Source organism: Rhincodon typus, chromosome 7, assembly GCF_021869965.1.
Source record: "Rhincodon typus isolate 14 chromosome 7, sRhiTyp1.1, whole genome shotgun sequence".
Lineage (NCBI taxonomy): Eukaryota > Metazoa > Chordata > Chondrichthyes > Orectolobiformes > Rhincodontidae > Rhincodon > Rhincodon typus.
The window spans coordinates 26,617,743-26,644,663 of record NC_063338.1 but is presented as its reverse complement, the minus strand read 5'-3'; the positions used below and the strand labels follow the sequence as shown (position 1 = coordinate 26,644,663).

Here is a 26,921-nt window from a genome sequence, read left to right as displayed (position 1 = left end):
GGGGTGGGGCTTGAGATGGGAGGAGTGGATAGGTGGGAGGAAGGACAGGTCAGGGAGGTGGGGACAAACTGGGCTGGTTTTGGGATGCAGTTGGGGGAGAGGAGATTTTTGAAGCTTGTGAAGTCCACATTGATACCATTGGGCTGCAGGGTTCCCAAGCGAAATGTGAGGTGCTGTTCCTGCAACCTTCGGGTGGCATCGTTATGGCACTGCAGGAGGCCCAGGATGGACATGTCATCTGAGGAATGGGAATTGTGTGCTTTTTAAATAAAATTGAATGTATCTGTAAATACAAATTCACCCCATAGATTTGTGCGCGCGCGTGTGTGTGAGAGAGAGTGGAAAGTGTAGTGGGGTCACTTGTAGTGCGACATGAATCCAAGATCCCAGTTGAGGCTGTCCTCATGGATATCAAACTTGGCTATCAGCTTCTGCTTGGCGACTCTGCGTTGTTCCTGCAGTCCGCGTTGGACAACGTTTACCCGAAGATCCAAGGCCGAATGTCCTTGATCGGTGAAGTGTTCCCCCACTGGGAGGGAACATTCCTGTCTGACGATTGTTGCGCGGTGTCTATTCATCCATTGTCATAGCGTCTGCATGGTTTCACCAATATACCATGCCTTGGGGCATCCTTGCTTGCAGCATATGAGATAGACAATGTTGACCGAGTCACATGAGTATCTGCTGTGCACATGGTGAGTGGTGTTCCCACGTATGATGGTAGTGTCCATGTTGAAGATCTGACACATCGTGCAGAGTTGCCATGATAGGGTTGTATAGTGTTGTGGTCGATGTTGTCCTGACAGCTGGGTAGTTTCCTGCAAACAATGGCCTGTTTAAGGTTTGGCAGTTGTTTGAAGGTGAGAAGTGGAGGCGTGGGGAAGAACTTGGCGAGGTGTTCATTATCATCGATAATGTGTTGAAGGCTGCAAAGACATAGCATAGTTTCTCTGCTCCCAGGAAGTGCTGAATGACGAAGGGTACTCTATCGGACGTATCCCATGTCTTTCTTCTGACGAGATCATTATGGTTTCTCACTGTGGAATGTCGGAACTGGCGATCGATGAGTTGAGCATCATATCCTGTTCCTATGAGGGAGTCCTTCAACACCTTCAGGGGTCCGTCTCATTCCTCCTCATCTGAGCAGATTCTGTGTATGCGTAGGGCTTGTCCGTAGGGGATGGCTGTTTTAATGTGCTTCAGGTGGAAGCTAGAGAAATGCAACATTGTGAAGTTATCTGCGGGCTTGTGGTAGTGAGGTACTGAGGTGTCTGACCCTGATGGAGAGGCGTGTGTTCAAGAATGAGACTGATTCTAAAGAGTAGTCCATGGTAAGCCTGATGGTGGGATGAAACCTGTTGATATCGCTAAGTAGTTCTTTCAGTGATTCCTCTCCATGAGTCCAAAGGAAGAAAATGTTGTTGATGTAGCTGTTGTATGGCATTGGTCAGAGGTCCTATGCAGAAAAGAGGTCAGAAAAGAGGAATTTGGGGATTTACGTACACATATTAATCAATTAAAACCTTCTAACTGATTTAAAGATTTGTTTGGACAGGTTTGTTCAGTACATCCTCATCAATGGTGCGAACTTTTGATCTTTTACTTATAAATTCTGTGTCTGATACTACGTCTTGTCTCTCACTAACACCTGAAGAAGGACTGAGGCTCTGAAACCTTCTGATTTCAAATAAACCTGTTGGACTATAACCTGGTGTCATTTGATTTCTGACTTCAAACAGGAACCGGGACAGTTTGGTATTGAGTGACACTATAGGCTGCTTCTTTAAGCCTGCCATCAATGTTTGGACTGTTCTTTCCACCAGACCATTGGACGATCAGTGGTAGGGAGCTATCCTTATGTGTGCTGAATGCCATTTGACTTCAGGAAACAGTCAAATTCCCTGCTGGTAAACAATGTCCCATTGTCCATAACCAATACTTCCGGGAGGCTGTGTATCAACAATGCTCGCAGCTTCTCAATCCTCATCCCTGAGTTTGCCAAATGGACTTTATGCACATCCAACCACTTTGAATGAGCATCCACAATGAATAGGAACACACAGCCCATGTAAGGACTGGCATAGTCGACATGTAACTGAGTCCAGGGTTTACCCGGCCATTCCCATGAATGTGGAGGTGCTGCTGGCAGCACATTTTGTTCTTGTTGGCACTCTGGGCACTGCCCCACCAATACAGATGCGTTGGCATCTAACCCTTGCCACCAGATATAGTTCTTGCTAGCATCTTCATCTTGGAAACCCCTGGATGACCCTGATGGAGTTTGGCCATATCTGGCAGCTACCATTACTCAGGACAATCACTCTTGCTCCCCACAGTAATATGCCAAAGTCTACGGTGATCTGGTCTCAGAGGGTCCGGAAAGATTTCAGTCTGGGTTACAATGGCCCTTCTGTTTCCCGCATTACCACCAGCTGTTTTAGTTTCTCTAGGACCGGATGTTTTTGTGTCCACAGTCAGCGGTGACGGAAAGGGTGTCCAGGAAGTTTAAAACCAAAACGGACTCTTCAGGGGAGGCACCACCGGTGGAATATCTGCCAGTGGGAGGCTGCTCAGGGCATCTGCATTAGCCACATGGCTTCCTGGATGGTGTTCTAACTTGTACATGCTGAGAATAAGGGCCCAATGCTTAATTCTACCGGAGGCTACAGGTGGCAACGTCTTGTCTTCCTTCAGTAGCCCGAGCAGGGGTTTGTGATCTGTTACTATGACAAGTTCATATCCATGAAGGTACTGGTGGAACTTCTTCACAACAAAGGTGGCCACCACATCTTCCTTCTCTACCTGATCATATTTGCATTCAGCACCAGCCAAAGTCTGGGAAGCATAGGCTAGAGGGTATTCCTCTCCATTGGGCCACTGGTGAGCCAATACTACCCCAATACTGTATGGCACTACCTCTTGCTTCAGATCATACTGGGCCAACACCTTACATGACAATAGCTGTTTTTTTTCATTTCTTTAAAGGCTATTTCTTGGCTGCGTGACCGTTTCCAAGGCTGACCCTTCTTCGATAGCAAGTGTAAGGCTACCAAGAAGGAGGCCAGGTTATGTGTGAATTTTCCATAATAATTCACTAACCCGAGGAAAGGCCAATAAGCTCCAGTAGAGTCGTGAGAACCTGGGTTCCCTTGATCGCTCGCACTTTCTCTTTCAACAGGTATAAGCTAGTTTTGTTGACTCTGTAACCCAAGCAGGTCACTTGGGGCACCTGGAACACACATTTTTCCCTTCTAAGGGGTACATTCACCCAGGAGAAACGTTTAAGCAGTATGTCCAAGTTCTCCAAGTGCTCTTTATTGGTCTTACCAGTTATTAGCCTGTTATCCAGTTAAATGGCAACCTGAGGTAACCCTTGTAAAATGTTCTCCGTGGTCCGCTGGAAAAGGACACAGGTTGATGATACCCTAAAATGCCACTCTTGTGTATTGGTGTAAACACTTATGGGTTTTAATTGTAGCATACTTCTGGGACTCCTCATCCAGTCGCAATTACAGGCGGGCGTGACTCATGTCCAGCTTCATAAAGGACAGCTATCCCCCCCACCAACTTTGTGTACAAGTCCTCTAAGCAAGGGATCGTGTATTTATCCAGCTGTGAGAAGCGGTTTACCTTTTGTTTAATATCCCCACAAAGGCAAACTGAGCCGTCAGGATTCACACTCGGTACGACCGGTGCTGCCCAGTCCGTGAACTGCACTGGTTTGATGATTCCTTCCTTCTCCAGCCTCCTGGTTTCCACCTCTACTTTTTCCCACAAGGCAAATGGCACTGGGTGGGCTTTGCAAAAGCATGGTCAACGTGTAAAGTGGCTTTGGCCCCTTTGACAGTCCTGAGCCCTTCCTGAAAAACTCCTGGGTATTTCATTAGGACTTCACTGAGGCAGGCATTTTCTAAACAAAAAATGTTGAGCCCGTCGAGGTAGGTCTTTCTCAACCAATTCTGCCCCAATAGGCTTGGGCCGGAGCCTCTTACAACCATCAGCGGTAATTGCACCAACTGCTTCTCACAGGAAACTAGAACCAAAGTCATTTCCTTAATCTGCAACGGTTCCCCAGTGTATGTTTTCAATCTGGCTGAGATCTTGCACAAACCTAAGGGTTGGAGGTCCAAGCAAATCTTGTCAAAGACAGGTTCTGCAACGAAAGATACAGCTGTGCCGGTATTGACCTCCATGGGAACTGGATAACCATTTCACCGAACATTAATTTTAATCCGTTCTGATTTGGATATTGCTAAGCAATTTAATTGTTCCACCCCACATGCAGGGGAACTTTCCAGGGTGTGCCCTCTCCTGGGTACTTGCCTACAAGTTTTCTTCCTCAAGTCAGGCCCTGTAGGACTCCTTTGCTGTCTCGAGTCCATATACCAGCATAATGGCTTACCGGCCCTAAGCCTGAAGAACTTTTCAAGCCACTTGGCTGAGGCTCGGCTTGGTTGTGGGGCTTTGCTGTGGGCTGGCCCACAGGGTCCCCCTGTTCAGGACATGCCCTGTGTGAGGCTCTGCGCTTACCTACATTCGAGTGGTGTTCCCCAAGCTCAGTCGGACAGGTGAGGATGTCCACTTCCATTGGGATGCCCTGTAGCTCCCATGCTCCACTTGCCGCATTTTCTAATGACAAAACCAGTTGTAGTGCCTCTTTAAAGTCCAGTTGGGCTTCAGCTACAAGGCGCTTCTGCATGGTTACGTCATTAATCCCACACACCAAATGGTCTCTCAGCATTTCATTCAGGGTTAACCCAAAATCACATGCCTCTGCTGATCATCGTAACCTCATCAAAAATCCTGATACGGAAACCCCCAGTTTTCTAACAGCCAATTAAAACTGATAGCGTCTCAGAATTAGAGGTGGTTTGGGGTTGTAATATTCCTTAAGCAACTCTGTCAACTCACTCCTGGAAGCTTTTTAGTGTCTGCTGCCTCTGGGAAAGTTAAGTCCCTTATAAACGAAAATGCTGTGGGTCCACATACAGTCAGAAGGATTACTCGTTGCTTTTCATCTGTCCCAGTGTCATAGCCTAGAAAAAAAATAGTGCATTCTTTCCACGTACTCAGCCCAGTCTTTGACAGCAAGATTGGACAAGTCAAGCTTCCCAAATAAAGGCATGATGCCAGGAATGCTTGCCCCCAACTCCAAGATGACTGTTGTGAGTGAATGTTTTTCAGGCACATCCTGTTTTCTCCCAATGCCACTGAAATAACTGCAGAGAGTCCAGTATGCCATCACCAAATCTTCCTTTACTTAGTTGTGCACAGTACACTGGCTGTGACCAGCAAGCTCGGAGTCAGTCACCTCAACTGTAGAGATTCTAAATCTCCTGTTAATATTGGTCAGCCAAGGCTTCCTGATTAGCCTGGGTTAACGATCCCAGTCAAGGGCCTCCTAATTGACCAAGGTCCACCCGGTTCCAATCACTACAGAGTGTCTAAAGGAATCAAGAGAGGTAAGGAGGTGGAGACATTTATGGAGGGAATTTCACAGCTGAAATTTGTCACTGAAGACACAGCCACCAATGGCAGAGCTATTAATGTTGAGGATGCCTAAAAGGACAGAATTGGAGTGATGCAGGTACCTTAAGAGCTAGATAAGGTTACAGCGATGGGGACAGGCAGGAGTATGGAGGAATTGGTAAATGAGGATGCGAATTTTAAAATCTCTGTACAATAGAATGATTGAAACCAAGGATGCCATAATAATGCACAGTACCGTGAATTACCAGCTTCCTAACATTTTTAATTTATGATAATTCTACAAATATTAACATCACAATGAACAATGTCACCAAATAATAGTATGAGTAGTGCAGTAAAATATTTGCACCAGAAATTTGGGGATTTTAAAGATCTCTCTCCTGTGGCCCTTTCAATCTGCTGTCAGATTCCGGACTTATTATTTTAAGATGTTCTGAAAGCTGTTTTATCCCTGTCATGTGATTAATGATTAGCAGGTTCAGATTATTGCATTTTTCTCATGTTACTTAATAAAGTGGATACAGATGTGAAGTCGTGTTCATTGTACAAAACAGCTGCCAACCTGCAGTGAGTCCAGTTACTTCTTACATTCTTCAGAAAATGTCTGCAGAAGCTTAAATTTATACAGGGATCTGCACTATCCCAGGTAAAACCTGTTTGAGCGCACTCATTAGGTAAATAGTACATTGGTAACATATTGAAAAACTGTTTACTTGAAGATGTCTACTGCAATGGCTTCTCTAACTATTCACTGTGATAACTCATCGGTTTACAATTGGACTCAATTTTCATTGTTTCCTGCAGATTTCCTGGTTATTTTGGCTGGGACTTCAGCCACTAGCTTGTTAATGTGGGCTGACCATTAAATTTTACTGGACTTCCCACTGTTGCTCCTGGATGGACCAACGACCTTCTCACTTGGGTTTTAAAGCCCACAAAAATATGTTTATTATATGAAGTAAATGACAGATTTATACATGGGTCTGGTTAGGTCACAGTTGGATCGCTGTTTGTAATCCTGGACACTCCATTAAATTAATACCAGAAAAAGTGAACAATGTAAATATACCAGGGATGGGAAAGAATAGTTTTGAGGAACATTCCCTCTGATATTTTAAAATATTTGTTAAAGTTCTTTTGGATTGATTAAGCAGTTTCTTAAATTGCACATTACATTGTGGTAACTTAAAGGGGTGAACTTGTGTAGAAATTCACAAAACAGAAATTGCTGGAGGAACTCTCAGCAGCATCAGTGGAGAGAAAGCAGTTAATGTTTTGAGTCCAGTGACCCTTCTTCAGAAATATTTTGTGCAGAAAGTCCCCGGTTTATAAGCCCTTTCCCATGCCAGCTCATACCTGCACCCACCATCATTGAGCTCTCATACTCTCTTCCATTCACCCATATGCATTCTGTTCAGAATCAATAACCTGTAACACAGGCATATGTGGCATTGTGCCTCATTATACAAGGTTAGCGGAGGGCTGATAAAGATTTTACTTTGTTGACACAGCTTAAGGATGTTATAATAAACAATGTTGTTCTGTTTTGTTAATGGCTGAGTGTATATTTGTAGAAAATAAAGAGGACCTGGTGCCAATAGCTTTAGTTATTGATGTATTAAAGATCTGGTTGATTGCCACTTTGAGAGTTATAATAACAGCAGTTTTTACAGAAAATTGTGAATTTGTGTTTTTAAGCAGTTCAACGCAGAAGTACAGTTCCCAGTTACTGTCAGGTCCATTGGTTCTGTACAGAGCTTATACTGGATGAATGGGCATGGACGTGTGATGAACTGGCATAGAGGATGACAACCTTTTTAAACAGCCTATCTTCGCTGTCCCTGCAGTTACCTTTGACGTGATTCCGGGAAATGGTAGACTTGCCTCCGTCTGTTCCCTATTTCCACTGCTGGAGTGAAATTTGTGTCTGACTACTGAAGCACAAAATTTCCATGCTGCAGCTATCTATGTTGAAGATAAAAATCAGGTCTTAAGATGTTTTACAATGAAGCAAAGATTAAATTGAGATTTTTTTGAAATAAAGGAGAATTTTGGTAGACTGATAATGGAAAGCTGTTTGTCTGCTTTGGAAGTCAGTGATGTGGGTGTGATCTGTTTAAAATTGGCAGTAAGAACACAAGAGAAACTCCTCTATATATTAAAAGAAATAAATCATATTTCTATTCTGCTGTTCAGTATAAGAAAGCACTTTTACAGTCAATATAGTATTTGTGAACTATTATCATTTTTACACTTGCTTTGCCACAGAGGGTGTTTGACGCATGTTTTAAGGGAAATGTAAGGAAGATTCTGGGCTGTTGGGAGGCAAAAGTTTTGAAGAATTCATTTTGGAGTGAAGAACTAATACAGATAGAATGATCCAAATTTTCTTTTTCTCTAGTCCTACAGAATAAGCTTCTTTGTGTGAAATAGGGAGTATATGGAACATCTGTAACTAAGTACCAAAAAAATCAAGTACCAAACATAGAACCATAGCATTAAAACCCTTATCCTGATTGTAACACAAGCTGTTTCATAATCACTTAAGAGGCTCAACTCCAGATGAGAGCTTACTTTGCCATGGTTGTGAGTGGATAAATGAGGTGGAACTGCATATGCCACTTGGCAGTATTATTAGGAATTTTTTTAATGTGGTAGAGATTTAGCAGTTGTGGTATTCTGTAGCATTTTGCGGTATTTTATAGCAGAAGGTTTGGACAATTAGTCTAGAACTTTTTTTTCTCTTCCCTCTCAGTACTTCACTATTTTACAGTTTGTTGGGAACGTGCTAGTTTCACCATCTACTGAGATTTCTCTTAAGGCAGAAAATCGTGCAATTTAATGAGGAAACACATGTTGGCAGAAATCAAAGCAATACTACAATATGTGGATTCAACTTTAAGTTGTGCCGTGAAAGTAGGAGCACAGGACATCAATGGATATAACTGAAATGTATTTTAGGAACAGATAGCAGAATTTTTTTTGACCAAAAATGATTGATGTTTGCAATTGCCTAAGCAAAGTGAAGATGGTAAAACATTGAGCAATGCAAATTAAAATATCACAATCAGGAGTTAAAGAACTGGGAGGTGAGGGGAGTGGTAACTTCCAAAGGGTTCAAATGGTTTATTTTCAACTTTTGACTTTTCATATGCCCTCATATGAACCGAGTAACCGCAATGTGGATGACATGTGGATGTAACTGATTTATGAATTGTAAATGTGTCTCAGATGTAGTAGTTTGAGTGCTAATGCATGACACATCTGGTCCTTATAGACATTTGAACTGATTCCACAATAATGCAGACATTCCTGCTGTAACTTTAAACACGTTTTAAAGGGATGCACCTTATAAAATGGGGCTGAATCTTCCAAAAGTTTGGCGAAGGGTTAGTTTTAATGATATTCCTGAAGGGTTTATCTCTATGAGCTCTAGCCAGTTTTATCATGCAATTTTTTGCCTCTCACCTCATTCATTATACACCAGGCCCCGATCTGTTACTCACGGTTGCAAGTCCTTCCAGTGTTCCTGCCACCAGCATCATATTTAAACCTCGGTTGTGCACCAGGTCAGGTGCTGCCAGTTCCAGTATCTGAGAAATTACGCTGCAGATAGTGAGTAGAAGAGCATTGGCAACCTGTTTTGCAGGCAGGGACCTGGAGGCTCTGGTGGACATGGTAGTGGAGAACAGGGTTATCGTCTTTGCTCAGGACAACTGGAGGAGACCACAGCACCAGACCCTGCCAGCCTGATCGGAACTTGCCAGCTGCGGACAGTGTGTTATCCATGGCCAGCAGTGCAGGCAGAAAGCTAATGACCTTCTGCATTTTGCAAGGATAAGTGTTGTCACCTTTTCTCTGCTACCTGACACTTATTCTCACTCTGCCTCTGCACCCACCTCCCAATAAGGCTCATGGTTTGCTGCTCTCACTACTGCACACAGCATCTTGCTTCAATGATTCTCACTCAGCACATTCCACCAGAATACTAACCTCTGCACTTCCTACACCCTCACTCAGGAAACCTCCCACTTATCCCCCACTTGTAGCAACACTAACAGCTGTGCCAACCACTTCCATCTCTTTTATCCCTGCCCTTATCGCGTTCCAGGAGCAAACAGCTCACAACAACGCAGAGAGAGCCAAGATGGGTGGTGGGATACCCAACATCCATCTGCTACCCTCAATGAGGAGAGAACACTTTCCCCAGTGGAAGAGGGTTAAGACTCATTCATTGTCAAGTGCTGTACTGCTTTCCTATGACAAGCACTGTAAATGTGCTCTTAACAGGCCCAACCTTCCACCACAATTTTGCAACTCATTCCCTCTCTTGACTTGCGTAAGCTCAAACAGCACCCACACAGCCTGCACCATGAAGAGACTACCCCCTCCACCCTTTAGACATTTACCCCCTTCAAGCTTGTTAAAGATTCTGCGCACCATTATGGTGAGATTGTTCCACTTAACACCCTCACCTACTAGTGACCAGCTCACCAAGTCTAAACAAATTATTGCTGAGAATTTCTCACACTTACTTAAAGCCGTGCTCAGCAGTCACTTTTTATTCACTGCTGCAGGTGGACTGTTTTTGAAAATAACTTTGAGAACCTTGGGAGCCTTTCAGGGTATTTTTTCAAGACTTCACACCATCAATATTTCCAGGAAATTATCATCTAGAGCGGGTGCAAAATGTGTAGCAGACTTTGTAGGTGTTGTCAGGGGAAAGGGTTGATTTTGGAGATTGTAGGGTGAGAAAGGAGGCGATAGAGACAGGAAATACTCCACACCTTCAGTTGGAGTGGAAGGAAGGTTGACTTGTTTGAGCTGTAATTGTCCAGATAACACATCAACTCCTTGCTTGCAGATTGCAGACAGGCTTGGAACAGTCGGGAAGTGAATTACTCGCTACTGAATTTCCAGATTCTGACCTAGGCGTGTAGCCACTGCTTCTAGATTATTAATAATTGATTATTAGGACATTTGAACCCCACTCAAACTCCTCTTAATAATCAACTTCCCTTGCCAATGTTACAAACAGCAAAGAGTGAAATAGAAGCACCATTTGTAATAATAGTGGGCAAAATTTGCTATGGCGGAGTATTTGGCATTTGGCCCTGCATGATTCAGCTTAAAATAATTTGTGGGCACAGAGTAGCTGAAAGTGCGTGTAATGAGGCAGTGACAGAAACAAGGCATCTGGATCATCAATGAAAAGAACACCATCTGAGGAGCAGATGCCCCATATGAAATAACTAACTTTCAGTGCCAGGGAGTTTGATTGGCAATAATGAGGAATTATCACACTATTAAAAAGATACTTGTGTTCCTCATTACTCTCCCTAAATATCTGTGACAAGGTTTTGTTTATATCCAGTGCGCAATTACAATAATGTCCTAACATTCAATGCCAATAAGGAGGCAAACGGTGAAAATCAGAACTAAGAGTGGAGTGGCACAACATGGACAGAAACCTTTGCACATTGACATTTGACTGAACATCAGTTCCTTGTCTGCAGTTGTTGCTTGACTTATACATAAATGATAGTGAAAGCCATTAGCCTTGCCATTCTAGTCAAATCATAAAATCAAAGAGTTAAGACCATTTTCAAGAGATTTGTCATCCTTGATTTCTGTTGCAGTTCAGGAATTTCGGTCTGCTTTTGAAAGGAATGGGGTTACGAAATTTAGATTTATTGTGTCACTGAAGACAACACGACAGAAGTCAAACACCTACTTAGTAAGGCACACTGTGCCTCCAGCCGCTTGTGGCATGGCCTGTGCAGTTCTTTGCTCGGTCAAAAAGGTATGGGAGATTTTGAAAGGGTCATGCTGAGTCCTTGGATTTGGTAAAGAGTGTTGCTGCATCCTCATAGGAAGGGGAGAGGACTTGGTCATCAATGTGCATACAAGCTACAATTGGTATTGGGAATTACATTTGTGCGCAGCCATGTCCCACAGGACAGAGATCCAAAGTCACTGTTTGTGTTGTGCTATGTGTGCGCATGCTGATCCTCCCACAGCTGAATAGCAGGAGGTATGTTAAAACTGTGTGATGGTGATGTGGAATATCTTTTAGTTGTGAGTTGTGAGTGCTGGAACTGCTTATGTTTGAGTGATAAGGATGTGGTGGATAAGGAATGTGGGGGAGCAGAAGATAATTGAGGATGACTTTAACCACCTGTTTGAGATCACTAAACTGTAAGTAGCATTTGTGCCAGGTCTTAAGTTCCAGATTTTGTGAACGGAGCTCCCTAGCCACCTTCTTCAAATCTGTCCTGAGGATGGTTTTTCAAATAGTCCTAGTCCCCGACAGAACTGTGGCACCTCTTCATTCTTCCACTTCCATTCAAACCTGACAATGCTACATCTGTGGCTCTGGAGTCCTCTCTGTGCTCTGGGATACCATTTCTTTTGCTTAAAACTGCAGCGATGGCATTCAGCAACAGCATCCTGTCCATCACTGCAGCTTCCCTCCAAGAGGGATAGACTGCCTTCAGAAATAGAAAGCTCTTTACATCACGAGTGGTTCACATACGCTGCTCATCACCTGCTGAATGCTGGATACTCCTTTGGTCAAGGTTTTTAACCGGGTGCCCAACAATCACGCAGAAAACAAACATGAGGCTGTTGAAATAAGAAAGTCATGAACCTACGATGGAAGCGTTGATCCAATGCTGCAATCAGGCAATGAGGTGACTGACAAATTTTCCCACTGCCTACTTCCACCGTCTCAGCCAAAGGCAGACATGAATTCTGACCCCTGTGTCCAAATAAGAACATAGATTCAACTGAAATCCCGGCAGAATACACTGACTTGCTGGGTGCTTGTGCTAGAGACACAGTGTAAATCATGTCCCCCACATTAAATACTGCTCAAAGTTCAAGGGCCCATGCTGATTTGCATTAATGTTGTGTTGTGTTTCACAGTGGAGATCCTGGATACAAGACAGAAGAGAGCTGAGGAGCTGAAGAGATTGACAGATATGGCCATCCAGATGTCAGAAACCCAGCTTGCTGAACTTAGAGCAGAGATTAAGGTCAGTGACAGAAGGATGCTCTGTAAAGATGGGCAATAAGCACATGCTTTCCTGAAATGTAGTTAAATTCATCATTTCAATGAGTGAAAACTTTATTCTGCTCGATAGATTTCTTCCCCAAACCCCATCCCCACCCCCATCCCAGCGATATTGCTGAGTGCTTTGATGTGATTGCGCTTTTGTACATCTGTGTGTGCATGTACAATTCCTGGGCAAGTTATTGCTGTTACCATTGCAGGACCCAGTTTACTCCTCAAACTTATCAGAAATTCTGCATGTTTGGTAGTGACAGGATTTTTTTTCAGTTCTTCTTAGGGCAAGCTGTCATGTGGTGTTTCTCCATATCTGTCCGTATCATTGCCCTAAATGTTTCAGCAGTGAAAATGGTCAGGAGCAAGATTGACAGATCAGGATATATTGTTGGGAAACTTCAGTGCAGGAACTAGAGAGGTCAGGTTCAGAGGAACTCTGGACAGGATAATGACCTCAACCTGAGAGGAATGCTGGGTAGAGACAGTAGCTTGTGCAAAATTTGATAGCCTCAGTATGGAAAAATGAATGAATTTTCTCATCTTTCTTAATCTGTTTTCTTAAACAAAGCCCTGTTTACATTGTTAAAGGTGACAATTCTCAAATTAGCATGCAGCCCAATTAATTTAGGATTTTGGGTGCGGCATGCACAGCAGAAACAGTGAATGCAGGAATCTGCCCCAATAAATCTGCCCCAGTTTGTTTGATAATGGTGAAATGAAATGGTGGGAGCAATTTCCAACTGTTGGTCACCAATTTCACACGTGAAAATAATTGACCGATTAATGGAATGTGGGTGGTACCTGAGACACTCCTTTTATGTTTAAAGCTTTTAAATGAGTGCCCAACATTCCCGCACAATTCAAAGATGAGACTGCTGAAGTATGAAAATCATGATGTTATAGGGTTTGTAGGACTTGAGCAGCAATCCTCATGCATCAATGGATGGACACTGAGCATCCTAACCAGCATAGTGAAGCATCCACTAGCATGGCCTAATGCTTTTATTGCTGGAATCTTAATCCAGAGATTTAGGTAACATTCTGGGGGTCCAGGTTCAAATCCCCCAATGGCAGATGGTGGAATTTGAATTCAATAAAATTGTGGAATTAAGAGTCTAAGGATGACCATGAATCCATTGCCGATTGTTTAGAAAAACCTGTCTGGTTCATTAATGTCCTTTAGGGAAGGAAACTGCTGTCCTTACTTAGACTGGACAACATGTGATTCCCAGACGCACAGCAATGTGGTTGATTGTTAACTAGTTTCTGGGCAATTAGGAATGGGCAATAAATACTGGCCTAGCCAGTGACACCCTCATCGCCTGAATGAATTTTTAAAAATGGCATATTCTAAACATATTATTCCAGGACTGTTTACAACTTTCGCTCCCCTCTGTCCACACCATTTCCTGGTAAACTAGCAGCATCTTTCCCTCCCACGTGCATTCCCATCTCACTCCCATCCCTCAACTTCCAGCCCAATTGTGTAAAGGTCAGTCAAGTTTCAGCATCAGAAATAGGTGAGTTGCAGTAGAACACCTTTTATACCAGCCCCATGGCTTGAGCAGCGGAATTCAAGTCGGGTCTGAAGCTAAAAATGGGCTCCATGGATTATCACCCACTGTGGAAGTAAAGTTGAAAAATGACTCTGTTTCAATTGTTGTTTTACACTTGTTTTAAATTCTGATCACCACCACCAGCCACTATCCCATCACCCGCCCCACCCCCTCAACAACCAACCATGGTTCATGTGTTCCAGCATGAATTATTGCACGGATGTTGACAACTCAGCTCTTATTTGAATTTGTTTTTGCTGATACATGGTCACAACCAATTTTGAGACAATTTATTTCCCACCAAACGAGCTTTCTTTTCAAGGCTGTAAGAAGCAGTGGCCTCTGATTATTTGCACGTTCCCAAACTCTGTCTCTGTTCCATATATTCAATAAAAGGAGGATTTTGAACAAAGATTACAGTAGAACAACATTAGAAACCATCATTGAAGAACTCAAGTGATTTACATAAGCATAAATGACTCTAGTGCTGGAAGATTTCTGGTATCTTCCTCAGTGAAAATAGACACAAAGTCATCATTTAGCTTCTCTGCCACTCCTCTACTCCCCACTATAAATTCTCCTGTCCCTACCCGCAACGAACACACATTTGTTTTAGTCAACTACCTTCAAGGATTTATAGATTGTTCCCCAATTTCTTTGCAATAGGCTCTTGTTTATGGTGCATTCTCTTGCTTAGTTAGCATCTTCAAATGGATTATCTTGCACATCTCTGGAAGGAATTCTTTTTGCCACTATTCAGCTCACTTGACCAGGCAACTGACACCTTCCTGAAGTCTAAAACTTGTTTCCCCACTGTTAATTACATAATCAATTTTAGTATTATCTGCAAAATTCTTAATGATGTCCCCTAAAATCTAAGTCTCAGTCACTGATAAATGTCACAAATAGTTAGAGACACTGAACCCTGCGGAACCTCACTGAAAATAACCTTCCAATCACAAATAGTCCTTTATTTTCGTCAACTGGAACAATTCTGAGTGCAGTCAGAATTCTGAGTTTGACATTCTCCCATGAATTTTTCACTTTCTGTCGAGTTTTTCAAGTTAACCTTGTGAAATGCCTTGTTAAAATACATACAGATCATAGCAAATGCTTTACCTTAACATTCCATGTTATTTTCACAAAATATTCAATCAAATTAATCAGACAGGACCTTCCCTCAACAAATTCCTCTTGATAGCCCTTGATTAATTTATGCCTGGGAACACCATGACAGGCAACTTACCCTCAAGTGGCACATCATCCTGATCTGCAACTATATCTCCATTTCTACATCATTATTGGGTCCAAATTCTGGAACATTCTCTCACATAGCACATGGACTGCAGCAGTTTGAGAAGGCAGCTCACTACTGGATTGTCAAGGGCAGTTCGCCAAGGGGAACAAATGCTGATCTTGTCAGTGACACCCACATCCCATGAACATCCAGGACTGGATTTGGAAGCTCTACTCTTTTCTTTCTTTTGGGAAAATATTCGTTCAGAATATTCTTTATCTCCTCTTAGAATATTTCTCATTGTACGTCACTGATTTACCTGCAAGTAGCTGTTTCCAGTCCATTTTTGTCAAAACATATCTCAGTTTAGCAAAACTGGTCATTTTCCAATTTAAATTGCTCTCGGTCTGCCCAGAAGCCTCTGTGACTATGCTTGGGTATGTTCTGTTCCTTCAAAAATCAACAATGGTTACACTGGTGCTTAATTCCAGATTATGCTGAATATGCATTCCTTAATTTACCATTCAAAACTATGAAACACTGTGGCAGCACATGTGAAGGCTTCTTCAACAGTACTTTCCAAACCTTGATATCTACTGCTAAGAGGAGAAGGGCAGCGGACACGTGGGAATACCATCACTTCCATTTTCTCCCCACTTCACACCGCATTGGAGTGTTATGGAATTATATCACTATTACGTCATTGTTGCTACATCAAAGTCATAGAATTCTCTTCAAAACAGTGCTGAGGGTGTGCCTTCTCAACATGAACTGTGTTGGTTTCACAAAGCAGCTTACCACCACCTTCTCAAGAGCAAATAGTGATGGGCCATAAATGCTGGTCATTCCAATGGCCCTCACATCCTATGAAAGAATAAAAATAATATAAACTGCAGTGTAGTCACCAGAAGCTGTACAGATCAATGTACAGATATTATGGACACAAGGTGATATTAGCACAATGCAACTTTTAAACACAGTTCTTTCTGCTATACAGCTCTGAATTATATGGCACTTTGAATTTGTTTTTAATTCTTGGGACCAAGGCATTGCTGGCAAGGATGGAATTTATCAATCCCTAGTTGACCTGTCTTTAGTAAAACTGAGTGGATTGTAAGACTTTTACAAGTGCTTTTAAGAGTTAGCCACATTGGTTTGGAGCTAATATTATACATAAATTTGGGGGTGGCATGGTTTTCTCAGTAGTTAGCACTGCTGCCTCAAAGTGCCAGGGATCGGGTTTGATTCCAGCCTCGTGTGACTGTCTGTGTGGAGTCTGTACGTTCTCCCCTGTATGTGTGGGTTTCTGCTGGGTGCTCTGGTTTCCTCCCACAGTGCAAAGATGTGCAAGTTAGGTGGATTGACTGTGTTAAATTACCCATAGTGTTCAGGAATGTGTAGGTTAGGTATGCAGGGTCACAGGGATAGAGTAGAAGGGTGGGATGCTCTTCAGAGGGTTGGAGTGGACTTGTTGAGCCAAATGGCCTGTTTCCACACTGTGAGGATTCTACAAAAGCCAGACTGGGTAAGGATGTCAGACTGGTTTGGGGAAAAATGGAGTGCTGTAGGGGAGCAAAAGATGTTGTCAAGTTTGTTTAAAAGATAACCTTTCAGGTGTTTTGAATTTTGCTTTTGAACATTGCAAATGACGCTGCCTGGATTTTAACTGAAGTTTTATGTGTTCCAAACAGCAATTTGTAAGTGAACGCAAATATGACGAAGACCTGGGGAGATCAGCGCGATTCACTGGTAACATTGACAGTCTGCAAGCCCAGATTCAACTGTTTGGAGAAGGCAAGGAAATGATCTGTGGTCAGATAAGACAATTTGATTGCAAGAATTGTGGAAAATGACATGTTTCCTGTGAATGAGTCAGACTATTGTCATTAACCTGGCTATGAAACAATGGAGAGGTTTAGTGGGTGGAGTTTTACGGGGCATTAATAAAATTACCTTGGATTAATATGGCTGTAAACTCAAATGGAATTCTGGATTTTATTACAAGAATTATAAACTGCGAAGCCAATATGTAATAGTTAAACAACATAAACAATTAACAAAATAAAAACCGAAAGAACTGCAGATGAAAGAACGTAAGGGTTCTGAGGAAGGGTCACCGGACCCGAAACGTTAACTCTGTTTTCTCCTTCACAGATGCTGCCAGACCTGCTGAGCTTTTCCAGCAACTTTGTTTTTGTTGTTGTAAACAATTAACAAGCCCTCAGCAGAATAGTGTGCTATTGAGGTTACTGTGAAGGTCCTTCCTTTTCAACCTCATCCTTCGACTGAGGTGTGGGAAACCTTGGATTAAACCACCTCCAGTCATCTCTCTCTCTAAGGAGAGACCAGTGCTACGGTCCTCTGGGAGTGTGATGACTTCAGCTTTACTAAGGGATGCATTTTATGGCTGAGAACTAGTAAAAATTCACTTGTATGTTGCCTGCCATGAGAAAGCGCACATGTCAACGCCAAGTGAGATAAATTAAGTATTTAAATATTGAAGAGATGGTGTGGAGAAAATAGCTGGCAGACTGCATCAGTTGAACAATGCAACACTGAGGGATAGATACAAGATTATCATGCAAGATTTTCAAGGAATCTAGCTGACTCAGAGGCCTTTTTGAAAATACGTGCAACACAGTTTCAAGATATCTGGGCTGGCAATTTTCACCTGTGTGGGGTGAGGGGGAGAAAGGTGGATAAATGTGATTAGGTCCATTTGTTCGACGAAAGGGTCAAGCTGATTTAGGTTGGGTTGATCAATTAGGCTATTTTCTGCATTGGAACTTATGTATATTTCTGCAGTACTTTAATTAGTGTGCAATAATGGACTACCATGGAGATGTGTCTTATTTCAGATCAGTTGCAGGAACAATGGTAAACTGCTCTTATGTAGCATTTTTAATCTATTAAAGTCCATGTAGAGAAAAAGATAGGAACAGAAGTAGGCCATTTGGCCCATCAATTTGCCTCCCCAATTCAACACCTAAGTCCTAATTCTTTAAGTTCTTTCCTGCTTTTTTTTGACTATTCTTCCAGGGCTCTGGGTGCTTCAATTTCCTAAACCTTACATATGCTTCCTTTTTCTTTTTGACCAAGCTCTCAAATCCTCTTGTTGTCCAAGGTTCCCAAACCTTACCATCCTTATTCTTCATTTTCACAGGAATAAGCTGGTCCTGATCTCTGATCAACTGGCCTTTAAAACATTCCCATGTGACAAACAGGATTTAGTCTCGAACAGCCATCCCCAATCTACATTCCCCAATTCCTGCCCAATATTTTGGGAGTTAGCCTTCCCCCAGTTTAGTCCTTTCACCCGAGGACTACTTGTATCCTTATCCATAAGTAACTTAACACTTACGGAATCATGGTCACTGTTCTCGAAATGCTCCCCCACTGAAACTTCATTCACCGGACTGAGCTCATTCCCCAACACCGGGTCGAGTATAGCCCCTTCCCTAGTTGGACTTTTTACATATTGCTTCACAAAACTGTCCTGGACACGCCTTACAAATTCTTCCCTCATCCAAGCCCCTGGCCCTAAGTGAGTCCCAGTCAATATAGGGGAAGTTAAAATCACTCACTGCAACACCATGTAATGTGATTGTAATTTTGTTGCACTAATATCAATCTTATACTTAACAAAAAAAAAACTTTAGAGACCTGACCACAAGCCAATCCAATTTAAAGACTGAAAATAGTCAATAATCCTACTCACAATTGTGTTTCCTGCAATCACATCACATAATAGTGTGTGACATCACTCCAGGTCTCACTCAAGATCTGGAGAGTTTAACTTTGCATGAAACTTCATTGGAGCACCTCTTTACCCTCAGCATTGAATTCCCACTTTGAACGAAATTCCCAGATATACTCACTTGGCCTTTGTCTCCTTCACACTGATAGTGCAGCTTAAAAACTCCTTTCTCATCTTCAACTGCTGTAAGTCACTTTTTAGCTTCATATCCTGTTCTGGTGTTGAGCTACTCATTTAGGCAAGGGATTTCATGTATTTGGTAGATAACTGCACCATCAGGCTTTTTTATTCAGACTATCTATCCACCTGTCACGTGTATTTTGTTACAAAATACAGTGAAAAGCATAGAACGGTGTTGCCACTCTCCAGCGCCATCTTGAAACACAGAAAAATAAACATAAACATCGAACACAAAGGCAGAAAAATAAAGAACTTTACAGTCCTTCTTGTGAAGCGCTCTGCCGTGGGCCATGGGCCTGGTGGCCTGCCACAAGTCCCCTTCACTTCACGCTGCAACATGAGGTGCCACTCTTTAGTGCCAACATGTCTCCACCGATGCACCTGCCATTGAGTCCTCACTAGACCTCACCAATCCAGCTGCCACTGAGGCTCCTGGGAACTGGGCCGGCCCAAACTTGACTTCAACTTCCTCAAAAACTATTTATTCCAGGTGTAAATCTGACTTTTACTTCAAAATTGAACTTGGAAAATATTCATCCAATTTGAACAAAGTTACCAAATTCCAATTTTTGAACAACCAAATGGTACCTTATAAGGGATTTTTGAGATAAGTCATTCGTGCTCAAAAACTGATGATTACAGCAATTTTTTTGCAAACGTCTTTTTTCTGTGCAGTATCACATCCAAAGAATAACTACTCTACGAGACCACAGTGCACCTCCTCATTGAGTCCAACTCATCTGAATCCTCAAGGCAGTTCTAATAATGTTACTTCAGGACCATCTTCGCTTGCTGCGTTATCATCAGTTAGTTCTAAAGCAGTGAATTCCAGGGACAATTCTAGCATTCAGAAGGCACCTGCAGACAGACCGGTAAGATTGGCACATTAACGCTGTTATTGCTGTCTTTCTTTTCTACCAGATGTGGAAATGCTGTAATAGTGGCTTCAAAGATGATGGATGCCATGCTGATTTGGCATGTCAGCCTGTAGTTTTCAACCCCTTAGACTTTGCTGATGAAGGATTGAAACAGAGCCCGTCCTTGCACACTTTTACATTTATTTACAGAGTTATACATTGCAAGTATACACCTCATAACTCAACAACTAGTTTTCATCTGTTTTGGCTTATAGTGGCTGAATGCTCAGTTAATACGCAGCACCAGCATACTTTCAAGTACAAATAATATGCAAATAGCATTTAGAAATTGAATTTGATTCCAGCCCATGATGATGAGACAAAAGCTTTCTGTCAGAATGCTGAAAGGATATCTTGTAACTAGTTTGATTCAATTAAATATTTTTCCTAGGATCACAGCTTCCTCTCATTTATGGCTTAGCATTAAATTAGCCATCTCAAATACTGACAGGTTGATACTTGGACATTATGCAGGTAACCTAAGTCATATCATACTGAAATGGGGAAGAAGTGTGTTGTTGGATCAGAGAGCACCTATCATTACTAGCCTGGTAGTTTGGGCTAGTGTTGTAGGGATCTATCACAGCACCTGAATTGTGACTGTCCAAGATCCCTTGGTTTTGGGTCTCGCTTTCACTGAATCACACAGCATCCGAGCTTATTGGGCACCTTCCAAACATGGCACAACGGAAGATCAGGCAGTGCCTTGTGCCTCACAGGACCTCAGGTAAATGAAAAGGAACCTATGATCAGGAAGCAAGGGCAAACAGGCCAGGCAGGAAATGAAAACAAAGTCAGAAAGTCACGTCGATAATTCCTGTGGGGAAGACATCCACACTCCTTCTCTAGGTTTAAGTAAGTATTTCTCAAAAAGTCCTCATTTCTATTTGCAGCAGAGGGGCTGCCTATTAGGCCGCAAGTAGAGACGCCACAGAGTGGAGCTGGAGGAACACAGCAGGCCAGGTAACATCGTACCAGGCTTGATAAAGCCTGTTGTCGAAGAGTTTCAGGGCAGAGGGGATTACCAGAGGGTTGCAGTGGAAGACAGATCCACTGAGGTCTTTCCAGAGGGAGGAGGACAACTTCTTCAAGGTAGACATCCTTGGAAGAGGCTTCGCAGTGGGTTATAAATCACTCAGAGATAGCAAGAACTGCAGATGCTGGAGTCAGATTCAACACAGTGTGGAGCTGGAGGAACACAGCAGGGTGTTCCTCCAGCTCCACACTGTGTTGTCCATGACTTCAGCATCTGCAGTTCTTGCTAAATCAGGCTGCATGTAGACTTGTTTATCCTGAGTGCAACCTAAGAGCAAATCAATATTGTAGTCGAGCATCAAAGAGAGTTCAAAGTTGGGCCTGTCATTTACTAACACAAGCAGCCTAATATTTATTTCAATTGGGAGCACTCTTACACATCTGAATTTATAAGCCTTTCTAACGTGAGGACCATGAGAGAAAAATAATTTTATGCCATCCAGACAGATTCACATTAAGTGGTGCTTCAGCTCATTTGGTCTCGCCTTCCCAGAATACTAAGCTTTTGCCTTCCTTTTTCACTAAACATTTTTATTTTTTCTAATTAAAAATTATAATAATACAAATTCTATAATTGCTCTGCAGCAGTGAATGGTGAACGTGAGTAAAAGGTTCTATAATCATCAACTCCAGTCATTATATTAATTAGAAAGGAATAATACAAAGGTCTTGCCATAGTCCTGACATCCAAATAAAACACAGAACTGTGGACGCTGGTAATCTGAATCAAAATCAGAAAGTGCTGGAGAAACTCCGCAGCTCTGGCAGCATCAGTAGAGAGAGAAATGGAGTTAAGGTTCTGATGAAGGCTCACTGGACTGGAAACATTAATTCTGTTTCTCCCTGTACAGAAACTGCTTGTCCTGGTGAATTTCTCCAGCACTTTTCATATTTGGTCCTGACATTCAGCGAGGTTAACGATAGCAGTGGCCGAATCCTGGTCTCTTGTTCACTAATCTTTAAACCATGAGATTTCATAAGCAGGATGTAGCCACCGGAGAAGAAATAGAGGGCCTGATGCTTTGTGAAAGTAGGAAAAGTTATTTTAAAACTCCAGCGTATTACACTTCATGGGTACTTGGGAAAACTTCCACAATGACAAATGATAGTTCATTTGCAGGTTAAAAGGAAAGCTGACACATTTTTTACATTTTGCAATGTTTTAGGAACCAAATGCCTCTACTCCTTCATCTTTGCCATGCAAATTAAAACCCTGCTCTTATTTTAAATCAAGCATAGTATTTGTTTTTTTAATGACAAATGACATGGAATTTCCTAGGTGGACAATCATGTTCATTGGCAAGTGATTGCTGCTGCTGGTAAATACCTGTTTTACCTATTGCATCCTTTCTTGTAGAACTACCAACGTTATGGCCCGTCTGGTCAAAGACGAGGATTCAATTCCCGAGCGCAAGGCCTCAGGCTCAATGAAAATCAGCCTCCTGGAAAATCAGATGATTGTAGAAACAGGAGCCGAAAGGGACGTCTCCACGATGGCTATAAGAACCAGAATCAACATAACAAGTCTAGACATCAGGGCTCAAGTCATGATGTACACAAACCGCTGCTAACAGATTCTACTTCTAACGGTACTGTACTGCCAGCTGAAATGAACACAAACTCGGCAACCCCTGAACTAGCTAGCACTATATCTGTAGTTCTCAGTGACAGAGTTCCTCAGTATAGATCCTGTCCCATAAAGCCAGAAACATCTGTTGATACTAAAGTGCTGTCTTTACCTAATAGAATGACTGCAGTAGCTTAATTTACTTGACTACCTTTCTTTTGCAGTAGCATTCATAATTTACATTTATGCAACTTCTGCCAATTTAAGACTTGAAAAAAACTTAGTACTTTATTTTCTTGACTCGGATAAAAAAAAGAATGTTGGCCTTTTATTGTTGAAAATTGAATTTATTGAGGAAAGAGTTTTAAGTAGGCACTACAGAAGGTTTTAATTATAGTTTTGGGAGGGAGAGGTGAGTGAAAAGCCTTGAAAGGGCGTTAAACCAAGAAATTAAATCATTGAAGTTGTAATGATTTAATACTCAGACCATTCATGAAAAGTTTTGGAGTGCAGCATTACCTTTTGAAAATTATACCCTCACATTATATTCATCAAACAGCCAGTAACATTTATCAAGCATCGTTTCGATGAAGATGGTCCCTTTAACATAAAGTCACCTTATTGACATTATTCATTTTTAGCAACACTTACAGGCCATTTTAGAAATGCTAATTAGGAATGCTCTACAGCAATGAATGATTTAAAATCTGATAGAAAATGTCAAAATTCCAGCGAAGATTCAAATCATTTCAGCGATTGTGTTGTTTAAAGAAAATATTTCTGGCACCCTTAAGACTTTTCCAGTTCATTTTGTCCTAGACACATTTTCAGAGATCAGCAGACGACCTTTACCTATTGATTCAGGTCACTAATCCTGTGAAGGAGGATCTGAGGAGTGAACGGAGTGTCTACGTTATGCCTTCCAACTTCACAAACCCAACTAGGAACATGGTGACTGAAATCAGATCTATTTGTGTGAAGCATTCACTTTAAGTGTTAGGAAAGAAATTAACTTTCCTATCAGAAAATGTATATGTTTGTTCGAAAGAAGATAAACCTGTATTCCTTTCCCAAATTGACACGTGGTACAATAAATATTATTAGGTTATTTTAAGAATTCTGTAAGGAAATAGACAAGGGAATCATTGTAGGCATCCTTAGAAGAGGCTTCACAGTGGGCTTAAAATTGTTTCGGAGATAGTAGGAACTGCAGATGCTGGAGAATCTGAGATAACAAGGTGTAGAGCTGGATGAACACAGTAGGCCAATTTCTTTTCTGAAGAAGGGTCTAGGCCCGAAATGTCAGCCTTCCTGCTCCTCTGATGCTGCTTGGCCTGCTGTGTTCATCCAGCTCTACACCTTATTATCTTAAGGAAATCATTGTACATGTGTGAGTGCCACATGTATAAGAGAGCATATTATATTTGAGTACAGGTGCAATCTCATGGACATTCTGTTCATACGAAGCAATTTAAAAAAGTCATTATTTGGCTCTACCACAGAAACACAGTTCCAAACCATGGCTCACAAGTCATGATTAAACTTTCTACAAATCCAGTTGTAACTTCTGCTGCTAGCAGATGTTAAAGCCCCCCTTTTGTTTGTATCACAGGAAGAAACTGGTCTGATAACTTTGAATGTTAAAAGACCATCCTGTCCTCCTCATTTTTAATGTTAAATCTCACCTTTAAACTTAAACAATTTCATGTAAATCAATGGAAAAATCATACAAGTTTAAATATTTAAAGTCACTTTATACTAAATATTCCTACACGTTCAATTTATGAATTGTGAACATTCTTTTTACTGAACTTGGAGATATAGCAGTTATTTAAGGATTCCACTGCAGGTGGTGCATTAGCAACAAATCAGGCCTTAGTGTTGATTCTGAAAGTTAATTTTACTATCTCCAAAATATAAAGAAAAATCAACAGAAACATTCTCAGGAATCATTTAAAACATATGGATCACAGTGATCATTTTGTTGGTTTAATGATTCTTGGTTTAAAAAGCTAAAATATTTTTGCTCCCCAGTCTTTGAATTAATTAATAATCATAAGTCTGCCAACATAATTTTAAATTTCTGTGAATAATTAAAATTTGCACACAAAAACGGGATGTGTGTCTGCATTGAACAATTTTTGATATGGATGATTCAAATATAATCATGTTCTCATTTAGGAGAAGTGCCTTGAATAATACAGAATCACCAAGTACATGTTCAAAATAAATGGACCAAAAATGAATTAGAAGATCCTAACTTGAACTAAATAGTAATTGAAATATGTCATGTAACAGGATTTCAGTTCAGCTAAGTCTCTTCACCTATCTTTGTAGCTGCAGCTACTGAATGCAAGAACATGAGTTATGATGCATACAGCTGCTTCATACTCCACCCACGATGTTTACCAAGTGTGCGTCTTAAACTTAGGGCTCCTCTAGGACATGGCATGACTGTCAAACTTGATGCTGTTTGTCCAACATGTCTTGCATTCACTAGCACGGATTGTTTATCTTGTATCTTATGTTTAATCTAGAATTTGAGTAGACAAACAGGGTACAATGTTAGCCCACTTAAGCGTCATATATGTGCCTGTTTTTATTTGTAAGGCCACTCAAAGAACAAATTCAATCTTAAACCTAGTTGAGCTATCTGTCGTGAAAAATTAATCTCATGAAAAGCAATCTCATGTATTTGATCTCAGAAAAGCTTGTTTCATCCCTGGAAAGCTGCTAATAGCTGATGAACTCTCTGGGCCTTATCAGAGTTTATTATCTGAAGCTGTAAATCCAACACATGTTAATTCCTTAAAGAACGATGATGTTTATCAATCTTTCATGTATTCTCAGTTTTAAGTGTACAACTTACACTGCTTAAGATTATTTTCTTTTAATCTGCTTTCTAATCAATTTATGATGCTTTTGTTGGTATGATGGTTGAAGACTAATGGACGTGAAAACGTTCACTTAATGGTCTATTTAAGGATAACAGTGAACCTGAACCTGGAAACAATGCTATCTTTCCAGTTTCAGTTGAAAAGAAAAGATAATCTTGTGATTCATTAATTTGACTGCATTTGTCTATTTTTAAAATACCCATCTTGGAGGGAAGCCATTGCTGGGTCTCAGTGCTGCTCATTCCAGAAAAGTTAATATCGTGGAACATGGCTTATCGAAGCAGGAGCTTATCTTAATGCAGAGACTTTCACTTCACGAAGCAAATAGGACATAACTTTTTCCATAGTAACTGCCATATGAGAAAGAACTCCCAGAACTCAACAGGATCAGACAGCAATCATCACATGCCAGCACACACCATTAACTGGTTAATAACTGAAATCTCCTTGAATAACTGCAGCAAGAACTGAAGGAATTACAATCTGGTAATTGTACTGTTTAAGTTGACTGTTTATCCGGGCAAGAGTATATTGGGTTGGAATAAACCCTGTTTTTGTCATTCCCAACATTTACAGTACTACTTGAGTCGTAAACTAGCTGTTCCCATTTGAAGCACTGGAGGCTTGCAATCTCAGAAACAATTTGCTGTGACATACTGATGTATGTCTGCTGATAAAGTCCTATTATTTGTATTCCCGTGTTAAGTTGCAAAATTAGCTTTACACAATAATGATGAGAAGTGTCTCATTAATTTAATCATATAAGTCACAACAACAACATTGTCATTTTAGTAAGAAGATGACTAATGCCAAAAGTAATATTGTATCTATTAATACTGCTGCTTCAAGAATTAGTCTCAGTAATACATCCAGTGTGAGCTAACTATCCTTAGCAAGCTGAGAAATTACAGCACAGGCTAAATTACTTTACTCATTTATAATCCAGAGTCAGAAGGCCTCTGCTACAATTTCTGAGATTTGTAAGTTTTGATTAGGTCACCTGAAATGATCTATCCAACTGTTGTACTAAAAGCCATGTACATCTGCCAACATAATCAAATGATTTTATATATGAAAATATTTTTACTATTTCTCAAATTCTAAATCATTATGCAGCCTACTGTTTCTAGCTTGGCCTCAGCATTTACAACTGTTGATTTGTGGAATAATCTTGCACCCCTAGCAAGGATCGCAAACAAGCTGTCTCGAGGTCTGC

General features: G+C 41.4%; 1 protein-coding gene across 1 annotated transcript in view; it reads left to right on the top strand.

Annotated features, from left to right (window-relative positions):
- The window catches only part of LOC109937334 (spermatogenesis-associated serine-rich protein 2), a 163,448-nt gene extending 139,424 nt beyond the window's left edge, over positions 1-24,024 (top strand). Inside the window, exons 11-14 of the mRNA XM_048598724.1 lie at positions 12,418-12,527; positions 17,044-17,146; positions 19,965-20,161; positions 22,599-24,024. Coding sequence (XP_048454681.1) covers positions 12,418-12,527; positions 17,044-17,146; positions 19,965-20,161; positions 22,599-23,006 — 818 coding nt within the window. The 3' untranslated portion in view covers positions 23,007-24,024. The remainder of the gene's footprint in view (positions 1-12,417; positions 12,528-17,043; positions 17,147-19,964; positions 20,162-22,598) is intronic.
- The last annotated feature ends 2,897 nt before the right edge of the window (positions 24,025-26,921 follow it).